Raw genomic sequence first — 21,218 nt, forward strand, 5'->3', positions numbered from 1 at the left:
GGCAAGGATGTGGAGAAAAAGGAGCCCTTGTGCACAGTTGGTGGACATACATACATACCCGTGATAAAGTTTAATTTAAAAATTAGGCATGGTAAGAGATCTAATAGTGACAATAAAATAGAAGAGTTACAACAATATACTGTAATGAAAGTTATGTGAATGTGTGCTCTCTCTCAAAATATTTTATTGTACTATTTACCCTTCCTGTGATGATGTGAGATGATAAAATGGCTATGTGACAAAGTGAATAAAGTGAGAAGAATGTGATAGTTTTGTGACACAGTGTTAGGCTACTATTGACCTTCTGACAACATGTCAGGAGGACCATCTGTTTCTGGACCACAGCTGACCACAGATAACTGAAGCCACAGAAAGTGAGACCATGGATAAGGGAGGACTAGTGTATAAAGTGTTGAGGGTAGAACAGCAACCTAACATGTGGGGAGATAGTGACTGAAGTAAGGAAAGTGGTCTGACCAAATTATTCTCAGGTTTTTCTGAAACACAGCTTCGGGCAAGAAAACATCATTGTGGGTATCTGGGGAAGACTGTCCAGTAGACAGGGGTCATTTCTTAGTAGTTTTATGATAAGGGCCAATTTTTGCCTAATAGGCTACCTTGAGCAAAGATTTAGTTTCCCTAAGAAGCAGGCAAAATTATGCAACCAAAGCCTACAAAGAGAAATATAGATAAATTTAAAAAAGAAAAAAAACCTGCCTATCAATTGAAATTGATTTCTAAGTCAAAGCAGAAGACAATGATAAAAATTACAGTAAGTGACACAGTTCTGAAATTGTTAAGGACAATAGTTTACACATTCAGGGTGACCCTCAAAATACTTTAAAATATTGTGGCATAAGCATCAACCAGATAGAATACTGTTGGCTGTAAACCATTGATACGGCCACAATAATGTGTGCCTGCTGAATGTCAGCATTTCAACAGCAGGTCTTCCTCTTTTGTTATCTTATCATTTTGCCCACACTTACCTAATATAATTTAAATATTCAGAAATTACATGTTGCTGAATTTCAGGAGTTTTTAAAATTAATATTACATTTTATATATGTTTCATATATACTGCACCATCAATTGTAAGTTAATCCTAAGATAACAAATACTAGTTGGTTGCATAAGCTTACCTTGCAAATGTAGAGACTAAAAGAAATTGATTTTTATTGACATGCTTATTTCCCTATAAATAGAATTTAGAAAAAAAGATTATTTAGCATATCATATTACATTTCAAATGAAGTACAAAAAATGTGGCAAAGATTTGCATTATTCATTATTAATAAAATTCATTTTTAGTTTACAAAATCTTTGTAATACTATTAACGTCTGTGATATATATAGAGCAATGCCAATTTGGCTTGTTAAGAAAGTAATCATAAAAAACAAGAAGAAAAAGTATAAAATGCATTGAATGCCTTTGCAGGTACTGTGAGAAAGAAGGTGAAGTAGAAATTATGAGCTAGCAGCCAGTACGAGATACACAGGCTTTTCCTCCTCATGCAGTCAGTGATTTGTAAACAACAATTACTAACTAGAGAAAATGAGAGGAAAACACAGAGCTCAGCCAGGTGTTATTTTACGTCAGTGATTCACTCTGCTATTTGATCAATGATGAGAACAAAATCACCCATATCCTTAGGAAGCCATGAATGTTTCAAAGCAGCTGTGGGAGCACCTGGCTACTTGTCCTACACAAAGACTGCTTCCATCAAAGAAGAATCAAGATTTATTCCTCTTGGCTTCAACCAGAAACAATGCCAATGAATCTGCTGTTGCATCGCATTATTTCTTTAATGAGAGAACAAAAGCAGTTTTACTGCTCCATTTCTGGTGACTGGGCAGGAACACAACTGCATCCTCCTGAATCAGTTGCGACAGGACCTTTCAACATTCCCTCAAGAGGCCAGCAGTATGAGTACTTTCCCCCTTTTTATAGCTCTGGACACACACACACACACACGGGCTCTCACTTTCAAAAAGTGAGAGAGAAAAAAAATTCCCAAACACAGCTTTTTAAATATTTTACATCTATATTTTATAGAAAACAGAATCTTAGGATTATAACCTACAAAATCTATGGAATCCAGCAGAATTTTACCGATCAAGATGTGTTAAACTGTGACTAGAGCACTCTGTGAAAGCACAGTTTATAGGGTGGAGCAGGATATGGGGATGAGGAAGATGCGTTTAGAATTAGTGAAAAGCTATTGATCTTGGGAGCACTCTCAATCAACAATCGAATAACTCTGAGTATTTTGGTTTGGCTTTTATTTCTCGATTTAAGTACTTTTTTTTCAAATAAAACAGCTAAATAATGGAAAATATCAAAAATTCAAGAAACTAATCCAAGATAGATCTTAATATTATACAATTAAATTATAGTATATCCATTTTAGTCAACACCATATGTTCAAACTCCTATCACTTTGCATCTTTACTTCTTTTCTGGTAATATTATATGTTATTATATATTATATAATATTTTTACATTAATGTACTCATAAAATTATTGTCATGTGCATGTAGTATATGAATCAGTTAGACAGTGTTCCTATGGTACCATTGGGGATTTATAAAACAAAAACACAGAAGGCAGGACAACTGTCTGATAAACCTTGAAACAAGATTTAAACAAGTTTTGAATGGAAGATAGTCACATAAAAGGTACCTAATGTGTTTGTGTGGCACTATACTAGGTTTATGGGATGTTCAGATCCTGAATGCCACAATCACTGAGGTACAGTCCATAGTACCAGACTTAGTCTGCAGTCTGCTCCTTATATTTTACATAATTGTGAGTTGCTTCCTGTTTGAACCTATGTCCTTACTTCTAAAATTTATTTATTTATTTATTTATTTATTTGAGAACGAGAAAGAGAGCACAAGCCGGGGGAGGGGCAGAGGGAGAGGGAGAAGCAGACTCCCCACGGAGCAAGGAGCCTGACATGGGGTTCGATCCCAAGACCCCTGGATCATGACCTGAGCCCAAGGCAGACGTTTAACTGACTGAGCCACCCAGATGCCCCTATCCTCACTTTTAACATGAGATTAACTGTACCTATAAAGTCACAATATGTATTAGGTGATACATGTGAAAGAGCATGGGAAGTTGAAAAGTGAAGTATAATATATTATTATATATTCTATAAAGAGGAATATCAAGAACTTAAGATAAAGGTCATCAATGAGGAATAGAAAGTAAATCTTTTAGGACACAGACATCAAAATCAATTCTATCTGAAGTGATTAAAAAAGTCTTAAGCTAGTCCATAGTTCTATCTTAAGGGGAAAAAAAGGTAATTGCTACAGTTTTATCTTATGAACAGTTCCTTAAATGTGAATCTTTCTTCTCAAATTCCCAAGGTTATCCATGAGTTGTTTCACAGGCCCAAAATGGGACTGAAATTTTCGTGTCTGTTTATGCACCTTATGTGTCCAACAGCACAGAATATGATTTTTTTCCCTTTCTTGAGGCATCCAATAAGCAAATCTATAACATTTTTAAAACTAATTTTCATAAAGCTTCTTGGTTTAAAATACTTTGGAAGCCAATGTTCTTTCAACTAACTTCCTCTCCAATTTTGTATCATCATATAAATTCAAGGATGACAAAAATACAGGGAACAACTAAAATTTGATGACTCTTCCATAAGCCACATGTAGTACTTTATGTCATAGCTTATAAATCTATTCATATTTGGGTTTAACTTTTTGAAATTTATTAACATTTGAATTATATGTTTTTTAAAGATTTTATTTGAGAGAGAGAGAGAGAGAGAGAGCATGTGAGCATGATTGGCAGGAGGGCAGACTGAGAGAGAAAAGCAGACTCCTCTTGAGCAGGGAGCCCCACGTGGGGTTGGATCCCAGGACCCTGGGATCATGACCTGAGCCAAAGGCAAATAGATGCTTAACTGACTGAGACACACGGGTGCCCCAACTTTTGAATTATATTTTTGAAAATAATTTCAGAATATCACATTAGCTATCACTAAGATTAAGTAGGTTTTTGAAATAAAATCATATTCCTTTTCAAGTACTTTCAAAAGTTATGGATAATATAATTTGTTAATGTAATTTAGAAAACAGTAACTATTGGTCAGTTGTTAGATTTGTTTCTGTTTTTCTCTTATATCTAATTTTTCTAGGCTAACCTGAAAAGCCACTATTGATAGCTTGATGTGATTTCATTTAAAAATCTATAATATGCATATGTACAGATATTATGCTTATATATGCATATATATTCATTATATTTTTAATAGCCCAAGGTTCAGTTCTATTCAGAGCAAAGGGAAAAAAAAAGCTTTTGATCTAGAAGAAACTCAGCCATAGGTTTGGGATCTGTACTCAAACTATGCATGCAATGGCAACAGTATTCTGCTAATATAATTGATTTGCCACTGCATTTATCTACTGTTTGTCTAAAGTTAACAGTTTTAAACAGAATAGTTCAACTAGTATTTAGAAGAGTCTTTCCAGTATTAGTGTCTGGCACAGCATTCTGCTTCTCTTTGCCTACCTGGACTTCCTCTTCTTCAATACAGTTATTTTTGATATTGAAGGTCTTGCAGATCTCCTCATTTGTTTTCGTCTTGATCATATTGGTAACGGTGTTACATGTAACATCAAAAAAACCCTTTGATGTCTAAGTATTTTGTAGCTAGAATAAATTCAAAAAATCCCCTTGGTTAACTTCCAAAAATTCTTAGTCTCAAACAGGGATATCAACTATTTGCTTTTCTTTGTTCTCAACATCAGGCTCAGATTGAGGGTCATCTTTGTGGCAGATGCACCACTTTTTTTTTTTTTTTTTTTAAATATTGCTGATCTAATGGCATGGAAACCAGGTCATCATTTCTTCATTCCCAAATCTTCCAACATGGTCTTGATAGTTATACAATTTAGTTATATAGTAGTTACACAGTTTAGTTATATAATTTGGAGGTATCTGCTACTTAGAATTATTAGAATAATTATTATAATTATTGTAGAATAATTCTACAATTACAATTCTTAGAATTATTAGAATTATTATTCTTAGAATTATTATATTTTTTGAATCATAGCATGCATGTTGATTTACAACTCACTTTTGTCACTTTAAATATTGAACTTATTTTCCCATGCCCTTAGATCTATGTCATTTTTAAAACAGCTTCATTAAAATGTATTGTACAGGGTTTTTCCAAGTGTCCAAACTTTTTGTTTTTAAATGTAGTAATAAAACCTGTAGAACTCTATCCATTCATTATATTAAAGATTTATGTTTTACAAGTTTTATTACTTAGGTGCTTCTTTTCCACAATATTAGTTAAAGTTATTTTAGTTGTTTATGAATCAATGACTCTCCTGGTCATTTTTTCCCTTTTTTTTTTTTGGCTGGTATTTAAGTGGGGTAATTTTTTCCCCCATACCTAGAACATGATACAAACTTTTAGAAAGATTTTTATTTATTTATTTATTTATTTGAGAGAAAGAGAGGGGAGGGTCAGAAAAGAGAGAATCTCAGGCAGCTTCTGCTGATTGTAGAGCCTAATTGTAGGGCTTAATCTTAGGATTCTGAGACTATGACTGGAGCCAAAATCAAGAGCTGACCACTCAACTGCGTGGTGCCCCATGATACCAACTTTTTGATGAATCATCTGAGGCCCAGAAGTTACAAACCATATTCAAATATAACTATAATATTATATTTTAAATCTACTTAAATAATTTTCATATATAGTGTACATAATTGTACAGTTCAAATAATAGTACTTTGGCTAGAAAAATTACTAGAAACCAGGATTCCTGATTTTAATATAATAAAATGTTATGAATAAAACAATTGTTTGAAGGTAAACTGAAAAGGGACACATTCCAGAATCTTCTCTAGAGTCAGGCCAACTTTCTGAGATTCTGATAAATAGCATATACTAAATGCCTAGAAAATATGGGTACAACATATATCTTTTTAGTGAAAATTGACAGGTAATGATAAGTTCGACAGAATCTCAGGCTGGTCTAATTTGGAGATTTTTTTTTTCTTTATAGCTCAAAGAAACTACATTCCATAGCATCTGTCATATAAACTATTTCTCAAACATCTCTGGAATGATATAATAGTCAGTAGAGGTATATGATATAAATTACTCTAAATAGCAGCCTAAAGACGTGCTTAACAGTGAGCATATTAAATCAGCCAGTCATAAAACTAATAAAACAAATTAAAAAGGCACAGATAATGCTGAAAAGAACTTTAAAGGTAATGTTTTAGGTCTTCCTCTATATAATTAAGTGCTGACAGTGCTGTACCACTTTGAATTATTATTAATCAAGTGATTTTTCACTGTGGCCTCCACAGGTAATGAGAGTTTTCAGTGCAAATATTCCCACAATGTTCACTTGTCTTGTCAAGCTCCCTACAAGCATCACATTGACATGGTAGGAAGAAGTAGAGTGAGCAAGCTTTGTGTTACATGATGTTAGTATTTCTTTGGGAAAGACTTGAAATTCAAAGCTAAGGGCCTTTGAAAATATAGAACAACCTTTACTTTGAGGAAAAACTGGAAAAAAATTAGACCTATGTCACCAATAACTTAAGGTGATATAATCAGAAAGAGGAGCACCTCTCTCTTTTTAAATAAGAAAAGCAGAGAAGTGAGAAACCTGACAAACTGTTAAGTAAGGAAAATCTTTAGAACCAGAGTATCCAAAATTTTTTTTCAAAATGTTTTTAAAAAAAACAGATGGAATGCTTTTTTAGAGTAGTAAATAGATCAAATGAATTAGGTAGTTAAATTGATAGATGTCTTTTTATCACTGTTTAAGAAATTTTTTTTTTTCTTAGGAAATTGTTTTTTAAAACCCACCTACTATGGTCCCTACAGAACCATGAATGTATCCCAAATTAAGGTCTTTAAAGTGAATCAGTTGAATCGTTGTGAGAGGCCTATTGTTTACTGTAACAAATTACCACAAATTTACTCTCTCAAGAACAGATATTTATTATCTTACAATTTTGGGTGTCAGAAGTCCAAAATGAGTCCTACAGGGATAAAACAAATGTATCCGGAAGGGCTGGTTCCTTCTGGCAGCTCCAGGGAGAATTTGTGCCTTCGCTCTCCTTGTTTCTGTGGGTTGCTTGTATTCTTTGGCTCACTACAGCCTACTTCTCTATAGACAAGGCACCTCCTGCCTCTTTCCTATGATTATATCCAGCCCACCTGGAATATTCAGGATTGCCTTTCTATCTCAAAATCCTTAGCTTGATCAAAACTGCCAAGTCTCTTTTACCAGAGAGGAGCATTCACAGGTTGGAGATTCAATGTGAACATATTTGTGAGCCATTATTCATCCTATGACAGCTGTCATATGGCTTAGCATACCACAATGTTATTTCCAGGTATAGGAAAAAGAAATTATAGAGCGAAAATAAAGCATCAGTTTTGTCTTAAGTGTGACATGCATATTTCACTCATAACCACACTTCAACTACATGGGGAAAGTAGGTAACAATATATATTACAATTAAACTCTGATTTCTGGGGGAACATCAAAAGAAGAACACATGAGGCAGATACTCTTAGGATATCTAATGTTGTATAAAGCACCAAATTTCCAAAACAAGATATAGACCAAAAATAGTTTGAAGTATGCTCTCAGGTTTCAAAAATGTCAATTCACATGATAAATATCACATTTACAGAATTTCACAAGTTGAATTATAGTATTGATTGTAGCATATCCCTTTCTTGAGCATCTACAGAATGAAGCACTCCTACCTGTTCTTGCTTTGCAACTATACCCATTGGTTCATTAACAAAGAAAAAGGGAAACTCATAGTCTCAAGAGTCTGTTCTGATTTGCACTTTCTAGTGTATATTATTTAGTATGTTATTGTTTTTTATTACATTTCATTGTCATTGATTATATTTCCTATAACACACGTGCACTTGCACACACACACAAACATACACATCTCTCTGAAAAGAAACACAGTGAAGGAAGAAAAGAAAGGAAAAGAATTTAAAAAAAAGACAGTAAAAAGCACTAAAAAAAGACAATGTAGAAAGAGAGGAAGGAAGGAAAGGGGAAAGAAAAGGGACGGGAAGAAGAGAAAAGAGAAAGGAGAGAAGAAGAAGAGAGAAGAAGAGTTTCATAGATGAGCAAAAGTGCACCTTAAGGCTAAAGGTAAGAACCAGGACTGAGGTTGAAGTCCCAGGAAAAAAAAAAACAAAGACTCCATGAAAGAATTTTTTAGCAATTTGAGATTTCCACGAAGAAACTGGTAGCCCTATGGAGTGGTGTACTCTTTACAGCAACCGTTGAAACAAAAAGTGGATAATCAACGAACAAGGATATGCTAAGAGATTCTCTGCATTGCTGAAAAAAGTGTATAAAATGACTTACAAGTTCTATCCTCATACTAAGATTCTACTATTTAACATTCACTGTCAAGATTTTCATTGTCACAAACACATGTGCGTAGGACTGTGCTCTTGCTCTCTCTTTCACCTAACCACACACACAATTAAATCTTAATTAGGAGCAAAATAATTAAATAGAATAATTTACTATTATTTTGGGTATTTCCACATAAGCATTAGAAAACAACACTCATCCTAATGTGAATAAAATCTCATTTGTTCACTAATTCCATTATGTATTTTTCTTATTCTGCTGTGTAGTTCTTGGTAAACTATTTGAGATTCAGAAAATGTAGTAATCAGAAAGGTTTGTATTAAAACATTTTCAAAAACATGGTAATCTATTCAATAATCATTTATTTTGAAGGTCAAAGCTAAGATTTTGAAGGCTTAAGAAAGGATGTATATCAGAAATACAATTCTACTGAAAACTGTACTGAATACACAATTCTGTACTCAGGAAACATTTCTTGAGACTTCAGGTCTCTCAGTTAGTCTCTGATCCGACAAACTCCAGAAGATTTTATTTCCCTATTTATTTCCTTCTCTGACTTTTTAGAATCAGAAGTAAAAATCAATGGTTGCCCTCTATGTTCTAAAATTAGTTTTTCTCATGTGGAGGAATAAATGTGTTTTCCCCTTTAAGTCTGTTGGTACTACAGTGTTGTCACAATATGCTAAATTCAGATGTTACATAAACTCAGGTTATTAATAAAACAGATTTATTAAATATATTCAGAACAAATTCTTGAGGTTTCATGTATTGAAGCTGTATTTTAAAATAAAATTCCATATGGTGTTAGCCTTCTCAGAAAATAAAAAGTACAGCATTTGTGGTGTATATTGACCTATAAATTGTTTTCCAAATCCTCTGCTTAAACACATTAATTGTTTAAAATGTGTGCCTTGTGTATATTGTGCAGCTTTTTTCAAAAGCAATATATTAATACACAGTATGGCTCAGAAAATCCAAATTATGTAAAGCACTTTTCTCTGTAAAATAACTTAACAAAATCAAAAATGTGTGCATAAAGTGTGAGAACTCTACAAGATAATATTGGAAACTTCAACATTAGAGGATTGATCTGATAAAGTATAAACATAGTGGAATATTTTATCCATTAAGGTAATAATTATGAAGACAATATCAAAATATGGAATAGGATTTCAAATATATGGTTAACAAATAGAATTATCAAAAATTATGTATATTTTACAACTATGTAAAATATGGATATTTACATATGAAAGGGATGTGCAAAGTGAAAAGATTTTAGAGGTTATATAGTTCTTGGACCCTGAAGTCCATGTATAAGTGAAGGATCTATAACTAGATTAGTTAGAGAATGGTGTAGTTAGTAATACTTCCCAGGGTAGTTAGGAAATGGATTTTCTTTATTTCTATTTTATAGAAGTATAGGAGAGCACTCATAAAATCTGTACCTTTACTCCTAATTAACCAGTGGAGAATTAGTAATAGAAAAGACAGTACCTATGTGTTAATCAATAGTCATTCTAATATGCTGCCATGATTGAATTTATAATCAGTTTTGCAAGGATTATGCCATTTGACCTTGAATGCTAAATAATTATGTGGCAAAATGTAGTATACTGGTAATATTATTGCTTTATGACCTTGCACATTAAGCTGAAAATTAACCATAAGATTTTATATATGGAAAGGATATTTTCAAAAATTGTAATGAATTGATATATATAAGGCAACTTCTAATTTGTATGATTGACCTTAAAGTTATAATTTTTCCATAAAACTCCATTTAATACATTATTATACTATAATTCAAAAACATTAATGCAATTTCCAACAGCGATAAACTTATTACTGGTAGTTTATTAGTAGTGAATACGACTCAATTTAAATAGTGAATTATTTGAGCATTTTTTGTATTTTCCATGCTATCTATTTCCATTTGAGCTTATAAAACAAGCTCTTCTCTTTTTTACCATCTTCTGTAATTATCACTCATCCTTAGGAATATATTTTAGTGCAACAAAAATGCTTTCATTGAACAGCTAGAAAGAGTTTTAAATATAATTTCTAAAGTACTTATTTTCTTAGGAGAACCAAACTTGTCATTCTCATAAATGAAAGAAAAACTTTATCCTTACAATATGAAGTGAACATTTACAAATAAAATACTAAACTTAATACCCAAGTCTTTCTTAGAAATGTAAAGCATATGCATTGTAATCATAGAGAATTAGTTTTTTCAAATTCTGCTCTCACCTGCAATTGGTTTATTTGAATAGATTTCTGGAAATGAGTTGGGAAGACATTACGAGTTCATAATGATAATTCCAATTTAAGTTTATCATTAATAGAGTTTTTATGTACCTCCATCGATTTGGTATCTATATCCCTATTTCCCATAGAAAAAACAAACCCACCTAGTCCTCAAAAACACCAAAATAATTACTCATTTGTTTTAAGCCTCAACATACCCACACAGATTCAGAATTACTATACTGATATTACCTACAACATCATTACTACAAACAGTTTAATAATTTTTATAGCTTTTTTTAATCCTTAAAACTATCTCATTGGGATATATGCTAAGTTTCTATTTTTTAGAGTACTTTTAAGTAGTTAATCTTGGAGGCTGTGCCTCAATACACAAGTTTCTTTCATTTTTCTTTTTCTTTTTCTTTTTTTTTTGATACGTTTTTTAAGTACTGGTTTGCTTTCTAACCGTTAAACTATTTACAGGGTTCCAAAGTAAATCTTTGGGACACCTGGGTGGCTCAGTGGGTTAAGCCTCTGCCTTCAGCTCACGTCATGATCCCAGGGTCCTGGGATCGAGCCCCACATCAGGCTCCTTGCTCAGTGGGTAGCCTGCTTCCCCTCTCTCTCTCTCTGCCTGCCTCTCTGCCTACTTGTGATCTCTCTCTCTGTCAAATAAATAAATAAAATCTTAAAAAAAAAAAAGTAAATCTTCAAGGGAAGGCAGATTCTGAGACTTCTATCTACCAACCTTATACTGTCCATCCTATTGCCTCCCACCCCTGAGGATATCCATTGTTATCACTTTTTCTATTCTTGGGATTATCCTTACACTGCTTTTTATACATTTTTCCCACCCTACTTTTTTCATTTAAAAATATATCCTGAAAAAAACTCCATTATAGTATTTATAGATAGCCATAATTCTCTGGTGGATGTAGCATAGTTTTTCAACCAGTCCCTTTCTGATGGACAGTTAAATTGTTTCCAATCTTTACAAATAAATCTCAATGAGTAGTCTTGTAAATATGTCACTTTGTATTTGTTCAGTGTGTCTTTGGGATAGATTCCAAAAGCCCAAGTGTAAATGAACATATAATTTGCCTTAAATTGTTGAATTTCCTTTCATAAAAGTTGTACCATTTTGCATTCCCACCGACAATGTATTAAAGTGCTTTTCCCCATAGTCTAGTCAGCAGAGCCTGCTGTCAAATATTTGGATTTTTGCCAATCTTATTGGTAAGAAATGGTATCTCAGTATATTTCATTTATATTTCTCTTTTTATGAATGAATTTTAACTTCTATGTAAAAACCTGTTTTTAAAAACTAGAATATTGAGAATGAGGGATATTTTGTTAGAGAAAAGAGTCTAGGATATACACATTCTAGGGAAATTCTGGAAGTTTAATGCAAGATTAGGTTAGGATTGGGTTGTTAAAACAATGATATATTGAGGGAAAGAAGACATGATTCTGAAAATGAACTTCAGAAGTTAAATGTTTCAGTTTTATTCATATGTCACAGAAACCATGCAAAAAAATAATTCTCATGTTGATATGCAATAATTTATAGTTAAGAAGTTTGTGCTATAAACTTTCATAAATCACTAAGACTTCATGAAGTACTAAGTCTTGAGGAGAAAGAAAAGCCTATAAATGATCCTGTAATTGCAGAGTGTTTTTCTATAGCAGACTTAGACTTGCTAAAATATAGGATCCAGATGTATTGTACTTCATGCAGTAGCCTAAAACCAAAGCCATTTTAAAGGGAAATGTCCTCCTCTAACAAAGACTAAGATGATGACTTCTGGCTCTCATTCTTGGACTATTTGAGTTTTTCCTGTTTTCCCTAGTAGTGTTTCTAAATCTATTTTAATAGTTTATTTGGATTAAATAGAGTAGATCCTAAGGCTTTCTTATTAATCTGACATCAACATTGCTATCCTCTTCAACAAGAATTATATTTTCCTTGGAAGACAAAATAGTAAAGAAAGGATTATGGAAAATGATTCCTGCCAATTAATTCTTAGTTATTTTCTTTCCTTTCAGCACCTTCCCTGATAGGTGTGGTAAGGAAGGACTGGGCATCCCAAAATAGCATTGCCCTATCATGGCAAGCACCTGCTTTTTCCAATGGAGCCATTCTGGACTACGAGATCAAGTACTATGAGAAAGTAGGTCTTATTTGGAGCTTCCTAAAAAACTACATATACATATATCTGTATATATGTATATATCAAGCATGTTGTTATATTATTTTACTTTAAAACCTGTTCTTTAACCTAACCTCATACCTACTATGTCTTTGAAAACTCTCTAATTTACTATTATGCTTATACTTTCTAAATTAATTCATTTTGTTTTGTGTCAGAGTATAAACTAGAAGACACAAGATGTTCATTTCATTTCGTCATGACTTGCTATAGGGATTTTTCCAATATAGCAAGAGGTAGTAACTCCTTCAGCTTACAGTTTAGTTGACATAACATTGTTTCTACAATTCACTTGGAAGACATGGTAAAATGGAATTGCTATAACCTCAAGATAGTTTTTGTAGCCCATATTGTTTGCTGATGAGTTTAAAGTTACAGTTCACTATATTTGGGAAGGATGATTTAAGGGATAAATGGAAATAGCTGATGGATTAAAATTTTTCTTTCCATTTAGGTCAGCTGTTTTTTTTTTTTTTTTAAGAAGCTAGCAAGATACATCTGGTTAATAATTCAACTTAATCTTAATTTTCATTTTTCTCATTTAAAATTGTTCTCAACTCTGTATTTTCCCAAATTATATACTTCCTTAACTTTGTTGTATCCACTTTTTTCTTATGTTTTTTCCCCTAATTTCTCACTGTTATGGTATTGTGGCTATAGGCATTATAGTAGACCACATAGCAATTCTGATATGTCTCATTGTGCTACTGGTGCTCTGGAATACTGATAAAGGAAACATTTAATTTAAAAAAATAAGGTAAAAGTCATACATAATTTCTAGTTGTGTACTACAGTAAGAAGGAATGTCTTGCACTTCCGTAACTTACTAGAAGCAAAGGAACATCACAAATAAATTTTTATTTCTTCTGAAGAAGTATAAGAACAGAAATAGAAGTCTGTCTTTTTCTATTCTATTGCTTCTGAGCAAATATAAGTTTGAAAAGGAGAGGTAACTCAGTAGCCTGCCTGTATCCATTTTGACACCCTGGTAATTTCAGCATTATGTAGTCAATGAAAACTGTCATTATCATGAACCAACGGGAATAACTCCACGGTCTAAGAAAGGGTAAATTGAGTTTTAATTGGATTACAGATTCTGCACATTAGCCGGGCCAGCATGTGCCAGAAATCCTGTCGAGCTATCCTTTCAAATGTTATAACCTCTAGCATGCTGTCACAAAATATACATATTTTCTGTATACTTATTTATTAAATAGATCTTTAGGTATGCAAAAATTATCATTATTTTAAAAAGCAATGGGCACATATATAAGCAATTTTTCAGAATGAGAATACTCCTTTATGTTTTATGAAGGCTGTATTTTGTACATAGAAAGTCGTTCTCATTTTATAGTCATTTATGCTTCATATGTTTGAAGATGAAGATAACTTGAATATTTCCAAATAAGGACAAATCATACAGATTCTGTGAAAAGGGAACCATATTCATCCAAAATTTTAGAACTCAATAATATTCTGAAAGACAGTAATTGACATAATTTCCTTGTTTTAATGATAGAATAGATAATGTTATGAAGGAAGATGTTTTGTAAGAAAATGGCAATGATCCAGTGCTAATGGAGTTACTACACATGTAGTAAACACGGAGTTGGAAGCCAGGGGTTCCTAATTCATGCTCTGATTGTGACTTTCATTATGCTTGTGGCCAAGAAACTCAATTAATCTCACTATGTTTCACACTTCACATTTACAAAAGGGAAATGAAGATACCAACTCTTCTAATGGGTTATAAAGATTAATTTTATAAACAGACCTAAAGATGAAAAGCACACTAAATGAGGATTAGAAATCATTTAAGAAAGAATTTAGGAAATGTTTGACATATAATACAACATAGAACAAGTATACAATAGCATGGAAATTATATACCAACTAAATAAAAATCATATCTTTTCATATGTAATGTATAGGCAACTAATCAAAGGTGTTAGAATATCAAATGTTTCAGAGCGAGCATAAAATAATTGATAGGATTAAAACTGTTTCCAACTATGTTTTCATATTGTAACTGTGCATTTTATCTATATACATCTATAACATGATTTCTGCTTCCAAGTAAATATTTTTGTAAAATTTGTAACACCTTACAATAGAACTCTTAAAGTGCTAATTTCCTTCTTTATTAGGAATGTAAATACTGTTCAGTAAGAAAAGCAAGATACAAAGAAATACATGTACAAATGATCCTGCTATATTATTGTGTGTGTATGCATATATATATATATATACACACACACACACACATATATATATATGATTATATAAATACAGAGAAATATGGAATGGAACAGAATGTACACCATGCTGTCTCCAATATTGCTTGTTGAGTTGGAGTGGGATGGGGGAGCAAGTATATGGATGGAAGCAAGGAAGAAAGAGGGAACTAGCAAGCATAGATAAACATGGATGGATGGATGAATGGATGGGTCTAAAATAGCTTTGCTTTTTCTCTCCTATCTAGTTGCCCATAAGCAAACCCTGACAAAGGACTTTGTAAGCAAGTGATTAATTGAGAAGGCTTCCAAGAGGGGTGCCTGGGTGGTTCAGTTGGTTAAGTGACTGCCTTAGGTTCAGGTAATGATCCTGGAGTGCCGATCAAGTCCTGCACTGGGCTCCCTGCTCAGCAGGGAGTCTCCTTCTCTCGCTGACCCTCTCCCCTCTCATGCTTTCTCTCTCTCTCTCTCTCTCTCTCTCTGTCTCTCAAAATAAATAAATAAATAAAATCTTAAAGCAAAAAAAAAAAAGGGGGCAGGGGGAGAGAAGCTCCCAGGAAAACGGATAGAGAAGGGGGAACAAGACTCTGGAGAAAATGCCAGTCAAACTCAGAGTGACCAAGGTTAGCTCTGGAGTATAAATTACATCTCAGAGTTCATCCTGTAAAGAGAAAGAAGCTGAGCTAATGGGGTGTACAGAAAAAAGTGTGTATATATATATATATATATATATATATATATATATATATATATATCGGCACTTCTGGTTCTCTGTAGTGGCTTTAGTAATGCATATGTAGTCTGTAAAGAAGGTGCCAGATACAAGCCTTTACAGTAAAAAAAAAAAAAAAAAACGCTGGGGGGAGTGGGAGCAGGAACACAACAATGTGATCCAAGGGGGTCTGGTGGCACACCAACTATTAACTAAAGTACTTCTGTGCTCAGTGAACTGTGAAAGAATTTTAAGCCTCGGCTCGTTGTAATATTCATCTTCTCTTCAGTCTTTAGTTTTGGTGCATCAGTCTTTAAGGTATTCTAAACATTCCATTTCCTTTTAATCAAAGTTACTCGATATGGCTGACTCACAATTAATCCACAAATGATCAATATTTATACCATTCTCTCAGGAATTCATGCTGTTTTATTATGTTCTGCTTAAAGAGCGTTATTCTGTAAATTAGGAAAGAAGTTAAGCTGCTTAGAATGTGGAACGTCTACAAATATCTGAGGTCAAACAACATAGTATTGTTACCAGTGACCTTTTTTCAGGGAATATGTAATATTAGAAAAAAGTCTTGGCCTGGGTGTTCAAAAACTTGATTTTGGCTCAGATCTTAACTTTCTTAGTCCTGTTTTTTCATCTGTTAAAAAAATAGTGTCTAGAAAGATAACTCTAGTTCTAGCTATTTCAGAATGTACATCCATACAGTTTATAGATATGTTATCCCATAACTCAAATAATGATAGTTTTGCATTTATGAAATTAAATGCACACACATACACATTTAAAAAATACTTTACCACAGGGAATAGTATTCTTCACATTATAATTATATATAAAAATTAAGACGTTAAATTGTCTTCTGTCTGTGTCTGATAAGAAGGGTATGGAGAAGAAAACATATTGCTTGTTGATTATAACTAATTAGATATTATCTGTTCAGTTAATTATACCCCCCCAATTCTTAGTTACATTTTTCATACTCAAAGTGTTTCATTTTTATTCACTCAAGTGAATAAACTTTGAACATGAAAAGGCACTTCAAATAATGAAGAAAGTCAGATATTTACCAAAAAAATCCTTTCATATTTACTTACTAACAAAGAAGAGTCTACTCATAATGAGGGAACTGTTTTAAAAAAAAAAAAAAGGCAATTTAGGTGATACAAACACGCTTTATTTACCACTTCGAGAAGTGGACAGTCTCAGAGAACTGTAAAATGGCAGAAGGCGGGAAACTTTTATAGGTTAAAGAATAAGAACAAAGAAGAAAAATTGAAAATATCTGATTGACTGAGACCACATGTTTAATCTTATTTGGGATGAGAAGGAAGGAGGAAAGAAGTATAGAGTAGGCTTGGCATTTGGGGACTGGCTGACTGGATACACTGCAGTCTGGGTCAAACAGAAATTATAAGGATACAAAAATCATATTCAGTTTGCTGACGTGGCACCCCAGGTAGAAGCAACTCTAACTTGGACCTAGAATGTTATTTCAGTAAAACTAAAACATTATTTGCTTCCACCCCCTCAGTCTCCACCTCTAAAATCTACAAACCTTCTTGGAGTCACAAAATACTGAAAAGTCCGTTGAGTATCCACATGCCCTTTCCTTATCTCTACTCTTCCCTCTCTCTTTACTCTTTTTGTTCTCATTCTTAATATTTTTCCTCTCCTTTTTTCCTCTACCCAAGGCACTTTTCTTTCTCCTGTTTCTTTGTTCTTTTATTTTATTTATCAAAGTTAATCTTTTTCTTTTAAAGATTTATTTGAGAGAGAGAGAGAGTGTGCACAAGCAGGAGGGGCAGAGAGTCTCAAACAGACTCTGTGGTGAGCCAGACATGGGGCGAACATCAAGAGTCAGATGCTTAACTGGCTGCGCCATCTAGACACTCCTTAAAGTTAGTCTTCATTAGAGTCATTTATGTGTATTTCCGACTCTCTCACTAGTGTGTGAGTCTCTGAAGAAAGACCGTTTTCTTGTTTGTCTTTGTCACCCAATGCTCAGTCAGTGCCTAACACTGAAACGCTATTTGCTTTCAGTCATTCTAAACAAATTAGTAAAAATCTTCTCCTTCTGCAGAACTCATTCATAGGAAATTGAGAAATGTCACGCAGCCACTGTGAAATTACCCGAGCAATTGAAAACAAAAACAAAAACAAAAACAAAAAACAAAATGAACAAACAAAAAAAAAAAAAACACAAAGAAAGCCACCAGAACTCCCTGTTTCTACCTCTTCATAATAAAGACCCATACACATGTGTCCATCAGCTATAAAGATGTTATTTTAGTAAGTAGAATGTCAGTCCAGGAGGCCAGGGATTTCCTCTCTACTTTCACATCCCCAGCACCCAGAAAGGTGCACAGTTAATAATTCATGGACAACACTAGTTAGCTTGTTACATACTAGGTACTTTTAAAAGTGTTTTTTCATGGATCGAATAATTCAGTCCTAATAACAACACTTTGAGATAATAAATACTATTCCTCTTCCCATTTTACAGATGAGGGAACTAAAGCACAACAAAGGTATGTAACTTTATCAAAATCACACAGCCAGTAAGGAGTTGTTAATGCTGGCCTCTGTACTTGCATCACAATTGGATGTCTCAAAAAAGTCAGTGCTTTCTGCTGATGCTGATTTTCTGGGTTCCCTGAGGCCAAACACTTCATTACTCTCCAATGCCCATGTTGCATCTGTAAAATGGCAGCCATAAAACATACCTATTTCACCCGGGTGCTATACGGCTCCACTAATTACCAACTGGTAGCTCATTTTGCAAACATGAAACCCCCTTAACAGTTCATTATTCTTACATCCAGTATTTAAAGACACTGTGACTGGTAAAGTCTTTTCCTTAAAAGTTCTCTTGTTAATTTTTACCAGAGTCAGCAGTTTTTAGATTTTTGTTCAAGAGAACTCATTACGAGAAAGGAAGCATTTCTTATGTTTACATGGTCAATATTATCCACATAAAACAATTAACATATCTGCCACTGTTTCACCTAGTTTACCAATAAAGTATCCGTTAGTTTTGTAAAAAATTTTATAATTTCAGGTCATGAGAACAGTGTATTGTTTTTAAAAAATGGGGAGAGGAGATTTGTAGGAAATTTTTAATTATGGGAAATATTTTCATCTCCCAGGGGTGATTTTAGGTAGCCTATTTTGAGAGAAGTTTGCATTCATGGTGTCCTTTATGAAGTCACATACTTCTCAATACCAAACATTATACAAGTCTCTTTCTTTCTCACCTCCTCTCTTATACTGTTTCAAGACAGTTTTTCCCAGATAATAATTCAATAAATATTGCTCTTTTTTCCTAGGGTTATGTAATCAGTAAATCTGCATCTTTTTTTTTTAATTTCTTTTCAGCATAACAGAATTCATTGTTTTTGCACCACACCCAGTGCTCCATTCAATACGTGCCCTCCCTAATACCCTCCAACTGGCTCCCCCAACCTCCCACCCCCTGCCCCTTCAAAACCCTCAGATTGTTTTTCAGAGTCCATAGTCTCGCATGGTTCATCTCCCCTTCCAATTTCCCTCAACTCCCATCTCCTCTCCATCTCCCCATGTCCTCCATGTTATTTGTTATGCTCCACAAATAAGTGAAACCATATGATACTTGACTCTCTCTGCTTGACTTATTTCACTCAGCATAATCCCTTCCAGTCCCATCCATGTTGCTACAAAAGTTGGGTATTCATCCTTTCTGATGGAGGCATAATACTCCATAGTGTATATGGACCACATCTTCCTTATCCATTCGTCTGTTGAAGGGCATCTTGGTTCTTTCCACAGTTTAGCGACCGTGGCCATTGCTGCTATAAACATTGGGGTACAGATGGCCCTTCTTTTCACTACATCTGTATCTTTGGGGTAAATACCCAGTAGTGCAATTGCAGGGTCATAGAGAAGCTCTATTTTTAATTTCTTGAGGAATCTCCACACTGTTCTCCAAAGTGGCTGCACCAACTTGCATTCCCAACAGTGTAAGAGGCTTCCCCTTTCTCCACATCCTCTCCAACACACGTTGTTTCCTGTCTTGCTAATTTTGTCCATTCTACCTGGTATAAGGTGGTATCAATGTGGTTTTAATTTGAATCTCCCTGATGGCTAGTGATGATGAACATTTTTTCATGTGTCTGATAGCCATTTGTATGTCTTCATTGGAGAAGTGTCTGTTCATATCTTCTGCCCATTTTTTGATATGATTATCTGTTTTGTGTGTGTTGAGTTTGAGGAGTTCTTTATAGATCCTGGATATCAACCTTTTGTCTGTACTGTCATTTGCAAATATCTTCTCCCATTCCGTGGGTTGCCTCTTTGTTTTGTTGACTGTTTCCTTTGCTGTGCAGAAGCTTTTGATCTTGATGAAGTCCCCAAAGTTCATTTTGCTTTTGTTTCCTTTGCCTTTGGAGACATGTCTTGTAAGAAGTTGCTGTGGCTGATATCGAAAATGTTACTGCCTATGTTCTCCTCTAGGATTCTGATGGATTCCTGTCTCACGTTGAGGTCTTTTATCCATTTCGATTTTATCTTTCTGTATGGTGTAAGAGAATGGTCAAACTTCATTGTTCTACATACAGCTGTTCAATTTTCCCAGCACCATTTATTGAAGAAACTGTCTTTTTTCCACTGTATATTTTTTCCTACTTTGTCAAAGATTATTTGACCATAGAGTTGAGGGTCCATATCTGGGCTCTCTACTCTGTTCCACTGGTCTATGTGACTGTTTTTATGCCAGTACCATGCTGTGTTGGTGATCACAGCTTTGTAGTAAAGCTTGAAATTAGGTAACGTGATGCCACCAGTTTTGTTTTTGTTTTTCAAAATTTCCTTAGCAATTCAGGGTCTCTTCTGATTCCATACAAATTTTAGGATTATTTGCTCCAGCTCTTTGAAAAATATTGTGGAATTTTGATCAGAATGGTATTAAAAGTATAGATTGCTCTAGGCAGTATAGACATTTTAACAATGTTTATTCTTCCGATCCAAGAGCATGGAATGATTTTCCATCTTTTTGTGTCTTCTTCAATTTCTTTCATGAGTGTTCTGTAGTTCTTCAAGTACAGATCCTTTACTTCTTTGGTTAGGTTTATTCCCAGGTATCTTACGGTTCTTGGTGCTATAATAAATGGAATCGATTCTCTAATTTTCCTTTCTATATTTTCATTGTTAGTGTATAAGAAAGCCACTGATTTCTGTACATTGACTTTGTATCCTGCCACGTTACTGAATAGCTGTATGAGTTCTAATAGTTTGGGTGTGGAGTCTTTTCCATATAAAGAATCATGTCATCTGCGAAGAGAGAGAGTTTGATTTCTTCATTGCCAATTTGGATACCTTTTATTTCTCTTTGTTGTCTGATTG

The 21,218-nt window shown here is 33.8% G+C and overlaps 1 protein-coding gene across 1 annotated transcript in view; it reads left to right on the forward strand.

Annotated features, from left to right (window-relative positions):
- EPHA6 (EPH receptor A6) overlaps positions 1-21,218 on the forward strand; it is a gene marked incomplete at both ends in the record, with an annotated part of 631,617 nt that overhangs the window by 290,034 nt on the left and 320,365 nt on the right. The window contains 1 exon segment of the mRNA XM_080796899.1: positions 12,721-12,845. Within this exon segment, the coding sequence (XP_080653025.1) occupies positions 12,721-12,845 (125 nt within the window).

The sequence above is a fragment of the Martes martes genome (assembly GCF_963455335.1).
Source record: "Martes martes genome assembly, chromosome: 1".
Lineage (NCBI taxonomy): Eukaryota > Metazoa > Chordata > Mammalia > Carnivora > Mustelidae > Martes > Martes martes.